At 35.6% G+C, this 15334-nt stretch overlaps 2 protein-coding genes across 2 annotated transcripts; both read left to right on the top strand.

Annotated features, from left to right (window-relative positions):
- The first annotated feature begins 1743 nt into the window (after positions 1-1743).
- LOC147397656 (magnesium transporter, putative (DUF803)) lies at positions 1744-8297 on the top strand. Its single transcript, XM_086449524.1, has 9 exons — positions 1744-1934; positions 3239-3337; positions 3466-3595; positions 5092-5180; positions 5970-6026; positions 6165-6223; positions 7413-7533; positions 7655-7803; positions 7887-8297. The coding sequence occupies exons 1-9, from the start codon at positions 1824-1826 to the stop codon at positions 8104-8106; spliced, it is 1035 nt and encodes a 344-aa protein (XP_086305650.1). The 5' UTR covers positions 1744-1823; the 3' UTR covers positions 8107-8297.
- Positions 8298-9828: 1531 nt separating this feature from the next.
- Positions 9829-14696, top strand: LOC147397655 (heterogeneous nuclear ribonucleoprotein 1-like). The gene is made up of 7 exons (XM_086449523.1): positions 9829-9981; positions 10077-10275; positions 10450-10490; positions 13264-13427; positions 13535-13637; positions 13703-13872; positions 13972-14696. The coding sequence occupies exons 2-7, from the start codon at positions 10106-10108 to the stop codon at positions 14464-14466; spliced, it is 1143 nt and encodes a 380-aa protein (XP_086305649.1). The 5' UTR covers positions 9829-9981; positions 10077-10105; the 3' UTR covers positions 14467-14696.
- The last annotated feature ends 638 nt before the right edge of the window (positions 14697-15334 follow it).

The following is a 15334-nucleotide window of genomic DNA, read 5'->3' as shown; positions in this document are numbered from 1 at the left end:
GAAAATTATACTATTCAAACATGAATAATGTTGAAGAAACCTTAAGATTGTACCTCATATCTCACTTTCCTGAGGTGGAAGTTTGTAGGAAGTGTGGAAGTGTGTAGGAACCACATATGCTCTTTCACTGGAGGACACTCCATTATTTGAGTTATAGCCAAAATATTGAAAAAAAAAATAGAGATATTTGACATAAGGTCGGCCCCTTGAGATGCATGAGTGCATGTAAACTTGTGGCAAATGCACCATGATCTTATCTTGTTTATTCATAAAAATTAATTAAAATTAATCAACAAATTGAAGAAAAATAAAATAACAAATCCTATTAATAATTAGCATGAACTTTTAAGGAAAATTACAAATCCTAACTAAAGTACAAAAGTAATCCACCATGATGGCAATTCCAGATGGGGAGATTCAAAATGGAGATAGAGAGAGGGAACGGGTGGATGTACCTTTTTGTCTTTGAGAGGGGTAGATCGAGAATGGAGTTTGAGGTTTTTGAGCTTACCCCTTCGTGCCACTAGATGAAGATAAACTTGAGATCGAGTTCGATTTCGAGAAAGAAGATAATGCTAGGCTTGCGGTCAAGCCACAAAGATTTTGTTGCAGCCATTTGAAGTAGATGTACGTGAGATCTAGAGAGAGAGAGAGATGTGTTTGTTAATTCGTAGAAGAAAGTATTTGGTGAAAAAAAAAAGTTCTTTTTTTTTTCACACAATGATATTTTGGTCCCAAAACAATAGTCACTGTAGGAAATCACTTGATTTGCTATAAGATACTTTTGTTTCAGCCCTTTTTTTTGCTAAAATAATCAAGTTGTATTATTTTTTTTTTTACAAAATTTTCATTTTATAATATTAAAAATTACTTTTAAAATGTTTATAAATTTAATATATTTTTAATTAACTCATGATCTGACTAGATTTAATTCGATTGATGGACATTAATCCAAGTTTAAGACTATCTTCTAAAGAAATTAAGATTAGACCATGAATAGTTTCCTTTTTAGATTGAACTCGGAGGCTAGAATTAGCCTCCAACAAATTAGTGGATATTAGTAACTTTGGCAAATACAAATAACAGCTACCATCAAATATTCAGTAATTAATTCAACAATCAAACAATTAAATTTTATTGCCACACCAACTTTTACTTACAACACCAAATCCTTTTGAAATTAAGCAAGGTGACTATCCATTTCATGGGTAGAATATGACAAAATTATGAGTCCGGTACATTATTCTTTTTAATTTCTGAAACATATTTTTTTAGTGAATTTGTCACTTTTATAATTAATAAATTTACTGATAAAATAATTATGATTTTGCCATATCAACGATCGTACTAGTAATTTATCAATGAATTTGTTAATATAAAGTGACGAATTCACTGGAAAAATATGTTTTGGGAATTTAATCATAGGAAATATCTCATTAAGCAATTGTGTACATATGGATCGGTGTGTTATAAGTAAAAATTGGTGTGTTAATAGCAATTCTCTAACAATTTTTTTAATCTTTAAATAAAATAAAATAACAACCTAATTTTTAGAAGATCTTCGGACCAGTTATGCACGAAGATCATTGATTTTTTTTTTATACCAAAAATGTCCTTCATAAGCATAAATACGGAGTATCCAGTAAAAACTATTTGTCTTTGTTATAGAAAGGATAAGTTTGTCTTTTCACCCTATAATATAGTGACTAGTGAGTGAAACATAATAATAATCTAAAAAATTGAAACGTAAAGAAACCCCGCAAAGACTCAAACCACCAAACCAAGATCTTGCATAATTGGGAGGGAGAGAGAGAGAGAGAGAGATGTGGGAATCCATCTGCCTGACCTTGGCAGCGACTGCTGGAAACAATATAGGGAAAGTTCTGCAAAAGAAAGGAACCATCATTCTCCCTCCTCTTTCTTTTAAGCTTAAGGCATGTTTTTCCCACTTTCCTTCGCTTTTGATTTTTAATTTTTTCAATTTGATATTGATGTAGTTTCTTTTTGGGTGTATGTATGTTTGTATAAATTTCATTAATTTCTTGATAAATTCTGATTTTATTCTTTTATCCCTATAATCTGCATGAGGGTTGTCTTAATGGGGGCATTGTCTTCTCTTCATGTTTAGGGATAGGGGTGACTTTTTTTGGAGATCCAAAGGTTTTGTTTTGTAGACATTTATATTCTAGTTTTGATTTTCATATATTATATGAAAACACAGATGTATAGAACATTGATAAAAGTGGATTTTAATGGATGGTTATGACTTCGAGCAAATAGAAGATCTCTTTTCTCTCTCTCAAAAAGAAGAAAAAGAATCTCTTCGAACTTAGGGGCACTACAATTTTTATCGTTGCTTACGATAGCTGGTGTTTCAATAGGATTTAGAAGAAGTTGGCATCCACAAAATCTTTTCAACTATCCCTCGCATGTAATACTATTGAAACACCACATCAAACATTTCCTGAACAAAAAATTTCTTGTAAATTGTCCCCATCCCACTATTCCTCCTTCCTTGCTTCTAACATCAGTATGTCCTCTTTTACATCTGGAGATTGAGATATTATGTTCCTTCCATGGTCTAGTAAGTTATTTTGTGCTTTTGTGATGTTTTGTTATTCTCTTTTCTTTTCCTGTCTTTCAATTACCTTGTATTTGGAGGTCCCCTTGGCCTCTTTCTCTTTTGATATATAATTTTTCTTTTATCAATCAATAAGAAAAAAAAGCTAAACAAAACAAAACAAAAAAGAAAGACACCATTACAATTTTGTGAAAGGGTGTAATCCCAGGGAGGTTGGCTCAATGGTAACACTAGCGACATGGGTTTGCTCCCTCAAGTTGTGTATTCGGTTTCTTGGGGTGGCAATAGGTCGAGTCCTGTGATGTTGAGGTAAGGGTATTCTGAAATTTTACCCAACCCAAACCTGACCCTTTTAATAATCGTGTCGAAAACTTAAACCCGACACATTTATTAAATAGATAACCTATTCAATACATAACACATTTAATAAATTTTACCCAACCCACCTTCTCCGATCACCACCTTCTCAGACTCCAATATTATATTCAATATTGTGATCTAGGAGGAGTCTTGTAATATGTGTTTATCAATTTAAAAGCAAAGCATGTTCAACTCCAATTCTTTGGGATACTTCTTGTAATTTGAAAGCAAAGCATGTATTGTGTATATATATTTGTTTTATGTATCATTCTAAATTTCCTAAATGGCTGCCTCTAGGTGTTAAGAGCATATGCTTTCAACAAAGCATGGATTATAGGTTTTCTTATGGATATATTTGGAGCCCTATTGATGTTGAGGGCTTTATCTCAAGCTCCGGTGAGTTAACCCAAGATTGAACTATTATTTTTCCATCATCTATTGCGTTTGTATATTTTTGTGGTACATTATCTACAATTTGTTGCTTATACATTGTCCTGAAAACCTTATCAATATATTTATTGCAGGTATCTGTTATACAACCAGTTTCTGGTTGCGGCCTTGCCATACTTTGCATCTTTTCTCATTTTTATCTTAAGGAAGTTATGAATGGTATTGACTGGGTGGGGATTGCCTTGGCAGGTGTTGGCACGATAGGTAATGTAAGTTTGTTATTATTCTTTTTGTTGAAAGATACCAGAACTTACCTAAAGAGAAAAACTAGAGTGACATTGAGCTTTCAGATATTCCAATGTGTAGAGTAGAAACCTGACATGATAGGGTTTATTCAACATCAAATTAAAGAATGGTTTGTTTTCTTGAATAAAAAATTTAAAATAGGAAATTAAGAATGATAGGCATGAGAACTGTGTAAGGTAAAGCATTTTATTTTATATTTTTTTTGTAATTGATGAAAATTTGTTAAAGGGGAGCTAGAGGCATCTTCCAATGTATGGAGACGAACTAGACACAACCTCTTTAGTTAAAAGAATCTGCAAGTTTGTTGGAACCATGTACACAACGCCCTAAGTTACACATAAATCTAAGATATTTCAATTATATGGATTTTCAAAGGAAAACTAAAATACTTAAATCCCTCTGCTTGCTTTTGATCCTCTGCTTCAGTGGGGATCATCTTCCCCAACAGGCACAAAGCGTATTTTCAACCTGGATCCTTTGTTCCACGTAAAAGTTCTCCTTATTCTAACCAATCTGTGATTCATCTCAAGTTTGTTTCATAGAGCATTACACTTGGAAAGTTCCGTTCCTATTTGTCTCTGATATTCTAGAAGTTGTGGGTCACCACAGTATCTCAAATTCTCATACTGATAATAGTATTTTTCGTTTCCTCTTCTTTTTTGAAATTTATTCTTTCTAATCGTACGGGCATTAAAATGCCTTAGATAGTTGCATGAATGGGTCCTTGGGTTGCACAAAAATCTGGAAGGATTTGGACTCCTCCTAAACACTCCCATCCTTTTCTTTTGAAACAATTTTTCGCCCTTTAGTAGTCTTACATGAGGCAGGACTTGGTCATGTAACTGCCATTAATGATGGAAGTTATTTGTTGGTCACAACCGAGTTTAGGTTCCAATTTTGGAAGCTGGTAAAGTCTGCGAGTGATAATACCACCTACCTTCTCATGTGGGCTGTCATGTGGCCCGCTGATTCTGGATCTCTCTTTCTCTAGGTCTTCCCCTCATGTATGTGTTGCCTTGAACCCCATAAAACTATCTGGTTTGGGCCTAGGATCAAAGGTCTTGATGAGGGGTGATTGTGGGGCTGCAGTTGTTTGATCATCAACCGTCGGATCTACCTCAGATATGATATTTAACAATGACATATACACGTGTATCAATGTCTGACATAGGTATGTGTTTGACATGGCGCATTTAAGAAGCCTAATTTGTTTATATATTCTAACACTGTTCAATTTGTCTCATAAGTCCTTTCTGAAAAAGTAAAAAAGAAGAAGAAAGAAATGTATGTGCCAGGACGTGTGTTAGGACTTAGGACGTGTCCACATGGATGCAAGTGTAAATTGATGTCCGACCTTCCAAAAAATCCTACAAGTGTCATATCGTTGTTACATGAATTGTGGCCAATAGAGCATTCTTGGCTTTTAATGTTATGAGTGCTTCTTTATTTTGCAGGAGTGGGTGTTGGAGGAGAGGAGCAAAAGGCTTCTGCCATATCTGTTTTCAATCTACCTTGGCTGATTTTCATTATTTCCATCTTGTTTGTAGGTATCATATCCTGTGCACCATCTGACATAAGTAATATTTACTTTTCCAATAATCTAAAAATGATTCTGGAGGCATCCCTAGCTTTTATAAGAAATTTTTGTCATGTCACCAAGTTCTTAAGTGCTACTTGAATCTATGAAGCAATTTTTTAGGTCTCAAAAGGGATCTCTTTATTGGATGGATTATGATTACAGTGTTATATTAAGAAGTTCAAAAATCTAGATTCTCTTGTGACATCATACAATGACTTCATTGATGAAAATGAAGGTGCAGCTAGGTTGGTTAAAGTCTGCGAATGTTGATACCACAACCTGGGGTTCAAAACCCTCCTTCACCTACTAATTACTAATTATTAATCACTAATTTCGCTTTCTAGCAGAAAAAACGACTTCATTAATGAAACTGAATCCTAGATTTAAGTAACAGATGAAACATAAGTGAACTCCTTATTCCCTCTCAAAGCCATGGATAAATGGCATATTCAGATTCCAAATCTATTTGCACTTTTAGTTACATCTCTATCTGACTTTTAACCAGGTGAACTTGAAAAGGCTGAACGACCCCAAGCCAGAAGAACTTACAATATTGATCATTCCTCTATATGATATTCCGCTTTCTACTTAAATGTGCTTTATCCCTTTATAAATCTTCATACCTATAGGAGGAGTATGTCAATGAAAGAATGTTCATTGCATGTTTTTTGTGGAATTGTATTTATGATTACTTTTTTGGTTACTTTTTTTTTTTCCCATTTCTAAAAACTGGTGTGGCCCATGGGTTTATAGGCCCTCCTTAATGGATGGCTTCGCATCTGCCAACGTCAACGAAGAGAACAGGAGTTGGTGAGTTCCCTTATCTGCTCTGGTCACACTACATTAGCTCCATGTTTTAGTATCTTATGGTGTGTAGGTTTTTTTTTTTCTCCCCATTCTTTGACAGTTCTGTTGTTCAACTTGTGACATTCTGTCTATCCCATGCAGATACAATCTGAAGTTGTTGAGGAAATTATATATGGCTTGGAATCGGGCATTTTATTTGGGTGGTGTTTCTGCACTGTCTCTCGTCTTCTTATTTTATTCAGATACTTCACGCTTTATCAGCTTTCAGTTTTCTTTTTTGGCTTCAAAATATGAATTTTTTGAAGAGAAATCTTAAAAGCATAAGTGCATCTTTATACTAATTTCTAGTTTTCTTTTAGTTGAAGTAGAATTGATCTTTTATGTGCCATTATAAGCTCTTGACTGTTGATTATTTTGATTTTATCCATTTTAGTATTTTCTTTTTAATTTGTAATTGATCCATTTTTATATGCCTCTTTAGATTTGCATTCTACTTTCTATTTGAAGTGTTATTTTTCCCTGAATCTATTTTATTTGCTTTTTTTTTCCTTGTGTGTTTTCATCATTAAGATAAGAATTGATTTTATTCTGTCTAAGAACAATTCAAAGAAATTATCCTGGCCTAATTTTATGCATTTACTTCTGATAAAGATAGAATTATATGGTGGAAGATCTTTCATAAAATTCGACATGACTGTCTGGAAGAAGTTATTTATGTTTTAGAAACTGTGTGCTATCATATGGATGGCACTGTTTTCTTTGGAATGGCAACAGATGATTAAACTTAAAAGTTTGTTGTTGTTAGTTATTTTTTATTTTTTTCAAACTTCATTGTGGCAAAGGCTAAATTTGGTCTACAAATTCTGATGTGTAAGAATAGAAGACTTAGAACTTGTGCCCGGGGGAGGTGTTAATCAATATGTTGGGCTTTAGAAGACCCATAGTTTCGTTTGATGCAGTGAACTATTGGAAATCAATTTAGTGATGAGTGAATATTAGGTCGTTGTTGGGTTTTTGAGAAAGGGTCCAACCTGGTTAATACTGGTGGAAGATGTTTGGGGCTTTCTAAAAGTCATCGTTAGTATAGCTGATGGTATGGGATCCCTATTTTCTTTCTCATGGGATGATTTTCAAACTTTAGCTCTTACTTTTGGCATGTGTTAGGAAATTTCTGATTTTTCATTGCTGAAGTTGATTTTTGTTCTCCTTATTGAGTACAGGCACAGGCACTAATGCAAATAGTGTTATTGTTATACTGTTATTAAATTCTTACAAATGCACAGATTGTGTTCAGTTATCATGGATTTACATATAATAAGATTGGTCTGAATTTTTTATTTTTATATTTATTTTACTGAGGATTACTTATACCCCAGAATATAACTGCAGGATGGCATCTGTGATTTCCAAGATGGGGTTTCTGTTCTTAGAGCAGGGCTTCTCCAAGATGTTGGTTCCCATGTGTATTTCAATTAGTATATGTTGTAGCGGCACTGGGTTCATTTACCAGGTATCTTAAAGACGATATTTGCTGAACCCATCCATGTTACTATTTGCGCAGATGGATTTCTGATATTCTTAATAGTTTAGTTCCGCTATATGTTAATATGATGATTCCCATCCATGGACAGACACGAGGTTTAAAACATGGGAGAGCCATCGTGGTGTCCACTTGTGCTGCCGTGGCATCAATAGTGACTGGTGTAGTTGCTGGCATGCTTGCTCTTGGTGAACAATTGCCTTCGGCTTCAGTTGCTAGGCTTTGGCTCCTTCTTGGATGGTAACTTGTGGATTCACCTACCTTAATTTCTGAATTTTTTTTTTTTAATAATTGAAATTCACTTGGAAATTCTACAAGTGTAGGCTATTCATAGTTGTGGGTGTGATTCTACTGGTGAGTTCAAGAAGGCTTGTGAAACACCTTCCACATTCATTACGACGTTTTGTACGTGGCGGTGTTGAGAGGAATACAAACCTTAGGCGTTCCGGATCAATACGTGCTAGGGATTCAAACCCGAGCACTGTCATCCAAGCAACCACATTGCATCATTTAATAACGTCCCCAGCAAAAGAAAAGCACTGAAATGGTGGTAAAATGACCGAAATATATGCTAGATTTCATGTCTTTGTTCTGTTTTCCATATGTTGTCAATAGTTCAGAGTGAAGTAGTATGGGTTTGTCTTGTACTTTGTATTTTTTTTTTTTTGGAGGGCATGAGGCTTTTGGACCATTCCTTCAATTGAATTTGACAAGTCACAGTGTTTTTTCTTCAATTCCCATTTGTTCAAATCCTTCTTTGTTGCCTACATTTTTCTTTCGTGATCTTCCTTTCCCTAACACCAACTTTTACTAATGCCACACCAATTCTGATGTAAATCATTGAAGAATTTCAGTTGCTGTGGTGTTAGTAAAAGTTGGTGTGGCAATAGTAACTCTTTTATTTTTCTGTTTTAACTCTTTTAAAGCTATATCTTTTATGTCATTTACTCATTTAATTAATTTTAGGTACTCTATAATTGTGCATGGAGTGAACGTGTGGAAAAAAATTTCCGAGGAAAATGCAATTTTAAGATGAAATGAAGTGATTTTTCACCTTTGGAGGAAAATGCTTTTTACCAAATGATTTTCCCTTCCCCATGCGCTGTTCTCTCATTACTCATTAACCACTTCAAAAACTAAAACCAGTGTTAAAACCCTAAAACTCAGACTTGACACGGATGTACAGAGCATCCAGTCAAGCTAAACAATCGTGACTCGTCTTGTATCTGTCAAATCAAAATGTATTAAACTTATAGACGTTTTAATATTTAAAATAAATAAAATATATATATTTTTCAGTTTGCAAAAATATTATATATGATCAACTAAGTCGATCAGTTTTTAATCTCACAAGGTGCATTTTTGAAGTGTATTGTTGCAAAGTTGAACTGACTTGGACAAGTTGATTCCATCATGGAGAATTTGACAATATTTTAAGCAACTTTAAGCACTCTCATTGGGGCACTCGTAGGGGTTTATCCCCAACTTACTTGGTATGTGTTAATTGTGAGGGTATTCTATGTATAGAGAGAATTAAACGAGATATAGTGCTCTAAGAGATTAGGTGTCTTGTTCGTACTAATCCACTTGAGATTCTAGTTTAAACACCCTTGACACAAAATAACTCACCTACTCCTTAAACAAAAAAATTCACCTTAATTTTACTCTCAAAATAATCAAAGTTCTTCAACTCTTCAACCTCCATGGTGAACTACTTTCAATCTACTCCACATTATCTTTAATTCATTATTTTCAACCTTGTGTTGATGTTTTTGTATAAAATTCTCTATTTTTCCATCAAATTTTTTTTAAAATTATCTATTTATCTAAAAAATTCCATGCCTAGAGTTTTTAAGGTTGATGTGATTGATTTTGAAAAGAAAGATCATTTTAGAGAGTTGTTATTGTCATATCAATTTTGACTAACGCCACACCAATTCTTATGTAAATAATAAAAAAATTACACACAGTTGATGTGGCGTTAATAAAGTAGGTGTGGCAATAATAGCTCTCTTATTTTATTAGAGATGAAGATGAGGGCATTCCGGGTTTTCGTTTTTGGTCTATCATAAAAGACCAAGGTAAGGTGGATTTCATTACTGTCAAAAAGGGGTATTCTCAAATATTCACCAAAAAGTTGAGGGCTATATCTAAATTACCGCCAATTTGTTGCGTGATCTGATAAGCCAAGTGCGTACTGCGTAGTACGCGCACCCCTTTCAGAACTTATAAAAATATAAAGAGAAGAAAATAATGAATCACTTGAATTCCATCAAATTTTCTTTGCAAAGAGGCGCGCGCACAGGGACTGGTTTCTGAATCCAAAAGCCCTAAAAAAACGTATCTATCTTTCGTAAAAAATCCCCTATAATCGATCGCCCAATCGAAATATTGTGCTGATAAAACCTAGATAGGAAGGTATTTCGATCTAGGTTGTTTGGTTTAATTAGGGTTAGAAAGATAGAATTAGGGAAATCTAGGGCTAGTTTCAAATAATATTTCTTCATTTGCAGGTCTATAGGTTGAGAGAAAAAGAAAAATCATGGATATTGCAGAAGAGAAGCGAGATGGAGTTGATTTCATCGCCGATAATGGCGAAAGAGAGGTTCTTGAAGAAATTGAAGAAGAAAAATCTTCAGAACGTCAGATCGATGTTGTAGATAGTGCAAGAGATGATCTAAAGCGTTCCATCAGTCCTGTTTCCACTCCAGGGTTAGTTTGTAAGGTCTTAGGGTTTGATTATAGATTCTATGGGCTTCTGTTAGAAATTTTTGGTGTTTTAGATTTACGGAGAGCGCTTCTCACGATGAATTTCATCATCCCTCCTGAGTTGCCGCCAAAATGACGATATATTGAAGAATAACTGTAATTTTTCTTGTTTGGTAGAAAAATCTTCGTTGGAGGCGTTTCATGGGAGACTAATGAAGGTATGTAACCAAGTCATAGACTTCTATTTTATTGAGGATATGAACTTTTAAGTGTTTGATTGAACCTATCTGTGTAGTGTATCTGTATTTTTATAGTTTTAATTTAATGTATTTGTGCTTTTTAGCCAAGTGGACTTTTCTTGAATTTGTGTTTGAAATACACTTTTCTTATTATTGAAAAGCAACTTGAATGTGTTGGCTGAAGCATTGTTTTAAATCTTGTCTGAGACCTAGATGACTCGTCCAATACGTCTGTGTCGTCCACCAATGAGACCGATAGACATGTCAAGCCTATCGGACAAGATTTAAAATCACAGTTCAGTTTTCTTATCGTTGAGTGAGATGACTCAAATTTATTGGAAAACTCATTCACAGACGAGACTAAGACAATATCTGAAGTGGCATGTGCTAGCCACATGAATTCCAGAAAGTTGGGGGAGGGGTTTCTAGCTTTGTAGGTTATGATTTTGGTACTTCATAAATCACTTAGGTTTAAATCTATGTTTCAAACAAATGGTCAAGCGGCTGAAGCCTTGTAGTCTATGGTTGCCTAGCATTGGGGGTTCAGCAAAAATTTGGATTCAACATGATTAAGGCTGCCTATCTTTACAACTTTAATGGACTACACACAAGATTACAAAATTTGGATTCAACAAAACTGCTTTCTCCTCCGGTCAATAAAAAGGTGGTTATAAAAGACTCGAACTATGTCTTAGATTTGAATAAATCGCAAACTCTTCTTGCCTCAGGTCAAGAACAAGGTGGTTATACAAGAATCTTAGAGGGACAGGTGATTTTGGACAAGATCTCAAGTCGATGAAGTTATTCTAGTGAATATGTGTTATTAAATTGCAACAACAACATCATAGTATCAGTCAATTGAGTAGTGAAAAAGCAAAAAAATGTGTAAGGGAGGGGGTGGGACTCTAACAAACAAGGGACTAAAGGCATCATTGATATTAAGAGTAAATATAATAATATCTTCTATTTTAAAAGGAAGTATAGGAATTAGCGGATTTGCTTAAAATAGAAATGTTATTGGGTGTGAATGGATTTTGAGAAGGCAATTAAAACTTGATGCATCCTTGAAAAAATACAAAACTAGATTAATAGTTAAAGGTACCAAAAGGAGGGAAATGAAAAGTGAACCATATGCACATGTATTTTTTTTTTATGGGTGGGTAAGCTGGACTTGAACCCATGACCTCAAAGTTTCTTTGCAATTCGTCAAACCTGAGTCTAAGCCCAACCATATGCTCATGTTGTTGGTAGCTTAATATATGCAATGTTATGTATTAGACCTGATTTGTGTTTTGCAGTATATCTAGTAAGTAGATACCAAAGAGATCTATGGATTGTACAATTTTGTTTTGATGGATAAGCAAGTTTTTAACAAGTTCTCTGTAACTCAGTGTTGGCAGGATTTGAGGCAGGTCTTTGGTATCATCACCCAAAGACTTCACCAATTTAGCTAATTTGGTGGTGTGTTTGGGCGGGCCGAGCAATAGGAGATTCAAGGATCAATTTTGGGAGGAGTTGGATAATATTTATGATTATTGAGATCTTCCTTGGCGAGTAGGAGGGGATTTTAATGTTAATAGATTTTTCTCATGAGAAGAAATGCTAAGTAGTATGTGATTATGGCCGTTCATTATTTAATCTTCCGATTTGTTGGATTGTGAAAGTTCATTATCCAATCTTCCGATTTGCTACCTACTTTCTTCTCAGTCCCAATGTTTGTGGGAAAGGTCTTGAGATATTTGTTAGAGATTTCCTATGGCACAACTAAGACAATAAATATCATTTGGTGAATTGGTATCAGATTTCATCCTCCAAGTCCAAGGGGATCTGGGGTTAAGGAAAATCAAGCCAATGAATAGAGCTGTTGTTGGAGAGAGTTGGCAATGTTATGGAAGGGTAGTTTGGAAAGGGATTATCAAAGTCTTAGTTAGGGAAATTAGATTTAATGTTGGGAAAGAGGGCTGGATTCTATTTTGGGATGATGGTGCAGCGAAAATTGTATTATGCCCTACTGCACTGGAATTAACGTCTAATTCAGTATGACACATTGCAAAGCAACTTAGAGGCTGTGGGTTCAAGTCCAGCTTAAAAAAAACGTCTAGTTCCGTATGATTATTTGTCCTGGCATTTTTGCTTTAGAAGAAGGATTAATGATTGAGATATTGACTCAATTTCTATCCTCATGTCAAATCTAAGTATTCCTTTTGACTCTAGGGTGTTCAAAGGGAAGAAGTGCGTCTCCATGACATTTTGCTTTACACCAAAGCCTTGATGTTTTAATTTGGGTTTGATTGTTAATTTGGATTCTTTGCTGTTTTGTTTTGGCTTGTTATTAGTTTTATATACTTGGCAGATTTCCTAAATTTCCAAGGCATATTTGTGCTTCCTCTTATTTTCTTAATAAAATTTGCTTATAAAAATATATATATAAAAAAAACAACGATTGATGATTCTGTTTTGTCCTAAGATGCCCCATGCTCCAATGTCTTTGGCAATTACTGGAGGAAACAAAACTATTGAGAAAATGTTTACATGGGCATGATAAATTAATTCCCTGGACATGGCGTTGTGCATGGGAGAACTGCCTAGAAAATTTCTGCACTGACAGACTATAGACTTGGATCATGAATTTTAATTTCTTTGTTACCTCTGGTTTTCCCCACTTTTTCGGTGCCTCTTGCGATTTGATTCTTTTGTTACTACTTTCACTTCCACCTCTTATGATCATACCTTTTGGTGTGACTTATTACAGATATCTTCACTAAGCATTTTGAGAAGTATGGAGAAATCATTGATTCCGTCATAATGAAGGAGAAACATACTGGAAGGCCACGGGGTTTTGGATTTATAACATTTGCCAACTCATCTGTTTTGGATAAAGTTTTGGAGGATGAACATGTCATCAACGGCAGAACAGTAAGCTTGGCATTGCATTCCAGAATTATCTTTACATGGGAAAGCTTTACCACCGTTCTCCCTGTTTTTTGTTGCTCTAATTGAGTTTATTCTGGTGTGCATCTCAGGTGGAAGTAAAAAGAACAGTCCCGAGGGAGGAAATGCAAGTTAAAGAGAGCATGAAAACAAAGAAAATCTTCGTGGGTGGGATACTCCCATCCATTACAGAAGGTAGTATTCAGACCTTGACCCTTCTCAATTGATTCTCCCTTGACTTCATATTTTTAATCACGCAGATGAGTTGGCGGAGTACTTCTCTTCTTATGGCAACATTGTGGAGCACCAGATAATGTTGGATCACAACACTGGACGATCACGAGGCTTTGGGTTTGTCACATTTGAGAGCGAGAATGCTGTTGAAGAGATCATGTCTGAGGGGAAAACACACGAACTTGGGGGTAAACAGGTGGGTTAGAAAATCTTCGCGGTGAAAAACAAGTCAGATCTACCGTTCGAGATGGCTAACCCTTTTTTATAATATGATTACTTTTGTTTGCTGACGTAGGTGGAAATAAAGAAGGCAGAACCTAAAAGAGGCGGTGGGGATCAAGGTGGTGATGCCAGGGGACATTATGGTGGTGGTTTTACAAAGTCATATGGTAGTTATGGAAGTGGTAATAGATCTGGTGGTCGGCGTGGTGGAAGATCGGGAGGAGGATATGGTGGTGGGCATGGTCGAGGCTATGGTGCAGCAGGCCCCACCAGTTTTTATGATGGTTATGGTGGATATGGTTCCAGGGTTGGGTTTGGGGGTGGTGGGTATGGTGGGTCCATTTATGGGAATGCTGGATATGGGGATGATGAGTATGGTACCCTAGGTGGTTATGGTGGTGCCTACGGTGGCAGTGGTGGTTATGTTGGCGGCTATGGTGGTGGTGGTGGTGGTGGTTATAGAGGCGGCTATGGTGGTGCTTATAGTGGTAATGGTGGTTATGCTGGATATGGGAGTGGTGTTGGTGGTGCTGCTGCCAGTGGGAGGTATCATCCATATGGAAGGTAGAGTTAATGGAATTATGGCATGAAACCCTACAACCAAAAGCTGTCATTCATGCCAATGGTTAGAGGTGTAACAAATTACAGTTTCATGACTTCAATTGATTTTCTTTTATGCAATGTTCAAGTCAAAATGTTCTTGAGTTTCCAATTCTCGAATTTCTTGCAAAAGTTTATGATGTTGGGCAGAATTTTATTATTTTATTTTAGTTGGCTGGAGTGGACTTGAACCCGGAACTCAAAGTTGCATTGCAGTATGTGGCAGAAGCTCTTACATTTGGTAGAAATTGACATTTGTATACACTTTACATTCAGGTGTTTGTTGCCTTGGTGTCATAAAATCTGGATTGGACTGGTGGTCTTAAGTCAGATTTGGTCCATTTGGTCTTCTACCTGCATTCTTGTGATGGCAAGACACCTACATACAACCACGCTGGTTGCATTTAATCTTCCTCACAGATTGTAAAGTGTGCTCCATATCATTGGTCATTTGTATTCCATGGTGATCAGTTGGTATGATTGGTTGCCTTGACACACTTGCCCACTATTATCCACACACATTTACCCAAATAACTGCATTCGACCATACAAGATTGATCACACCTGTATTGTTCCAATTGACTGCAAGGAGTCCGATAAAATTTTGTAGTAACCCTCCCATTCACCATCATCATCATGAATAGTTTTAGAAAAAATTCAATTGTTAGTCTAAGTGGTGTCCAGGGTTTAAGGGGCATGGTATAAATCTGAAAACATTGTCTCAAATGGTCATTGGAACGTGGTGGTGCCGCCACCATGCATCATTAAAGGAGGAGGATTCCTCCAAAATTTGGAAGCGTGTTGGCTGCTTCAAAGCTTTTTTTCTCAACAAATGA

The sequence above is a fragment of the Akebia trifoliata genome, chromosome 8 (assembly GCF_017979445.1).
Source record: "Akebia trifoliata isolate Shusen 1 chromosome 8, ASM1797944v1, whole genome shotgun sequence".
Lineage (NCBI taxonomy): Eukaryota > Viridiplantae > Streptophyta > Magnoliopsida > Ranunculales > Lardizabalaceae > Akebia > Akebia trifoliata.
Note: the sequence above shows the minus strand (reverse complement) of the source record. Positions and strands in the feature narration are given on the sequence as shown.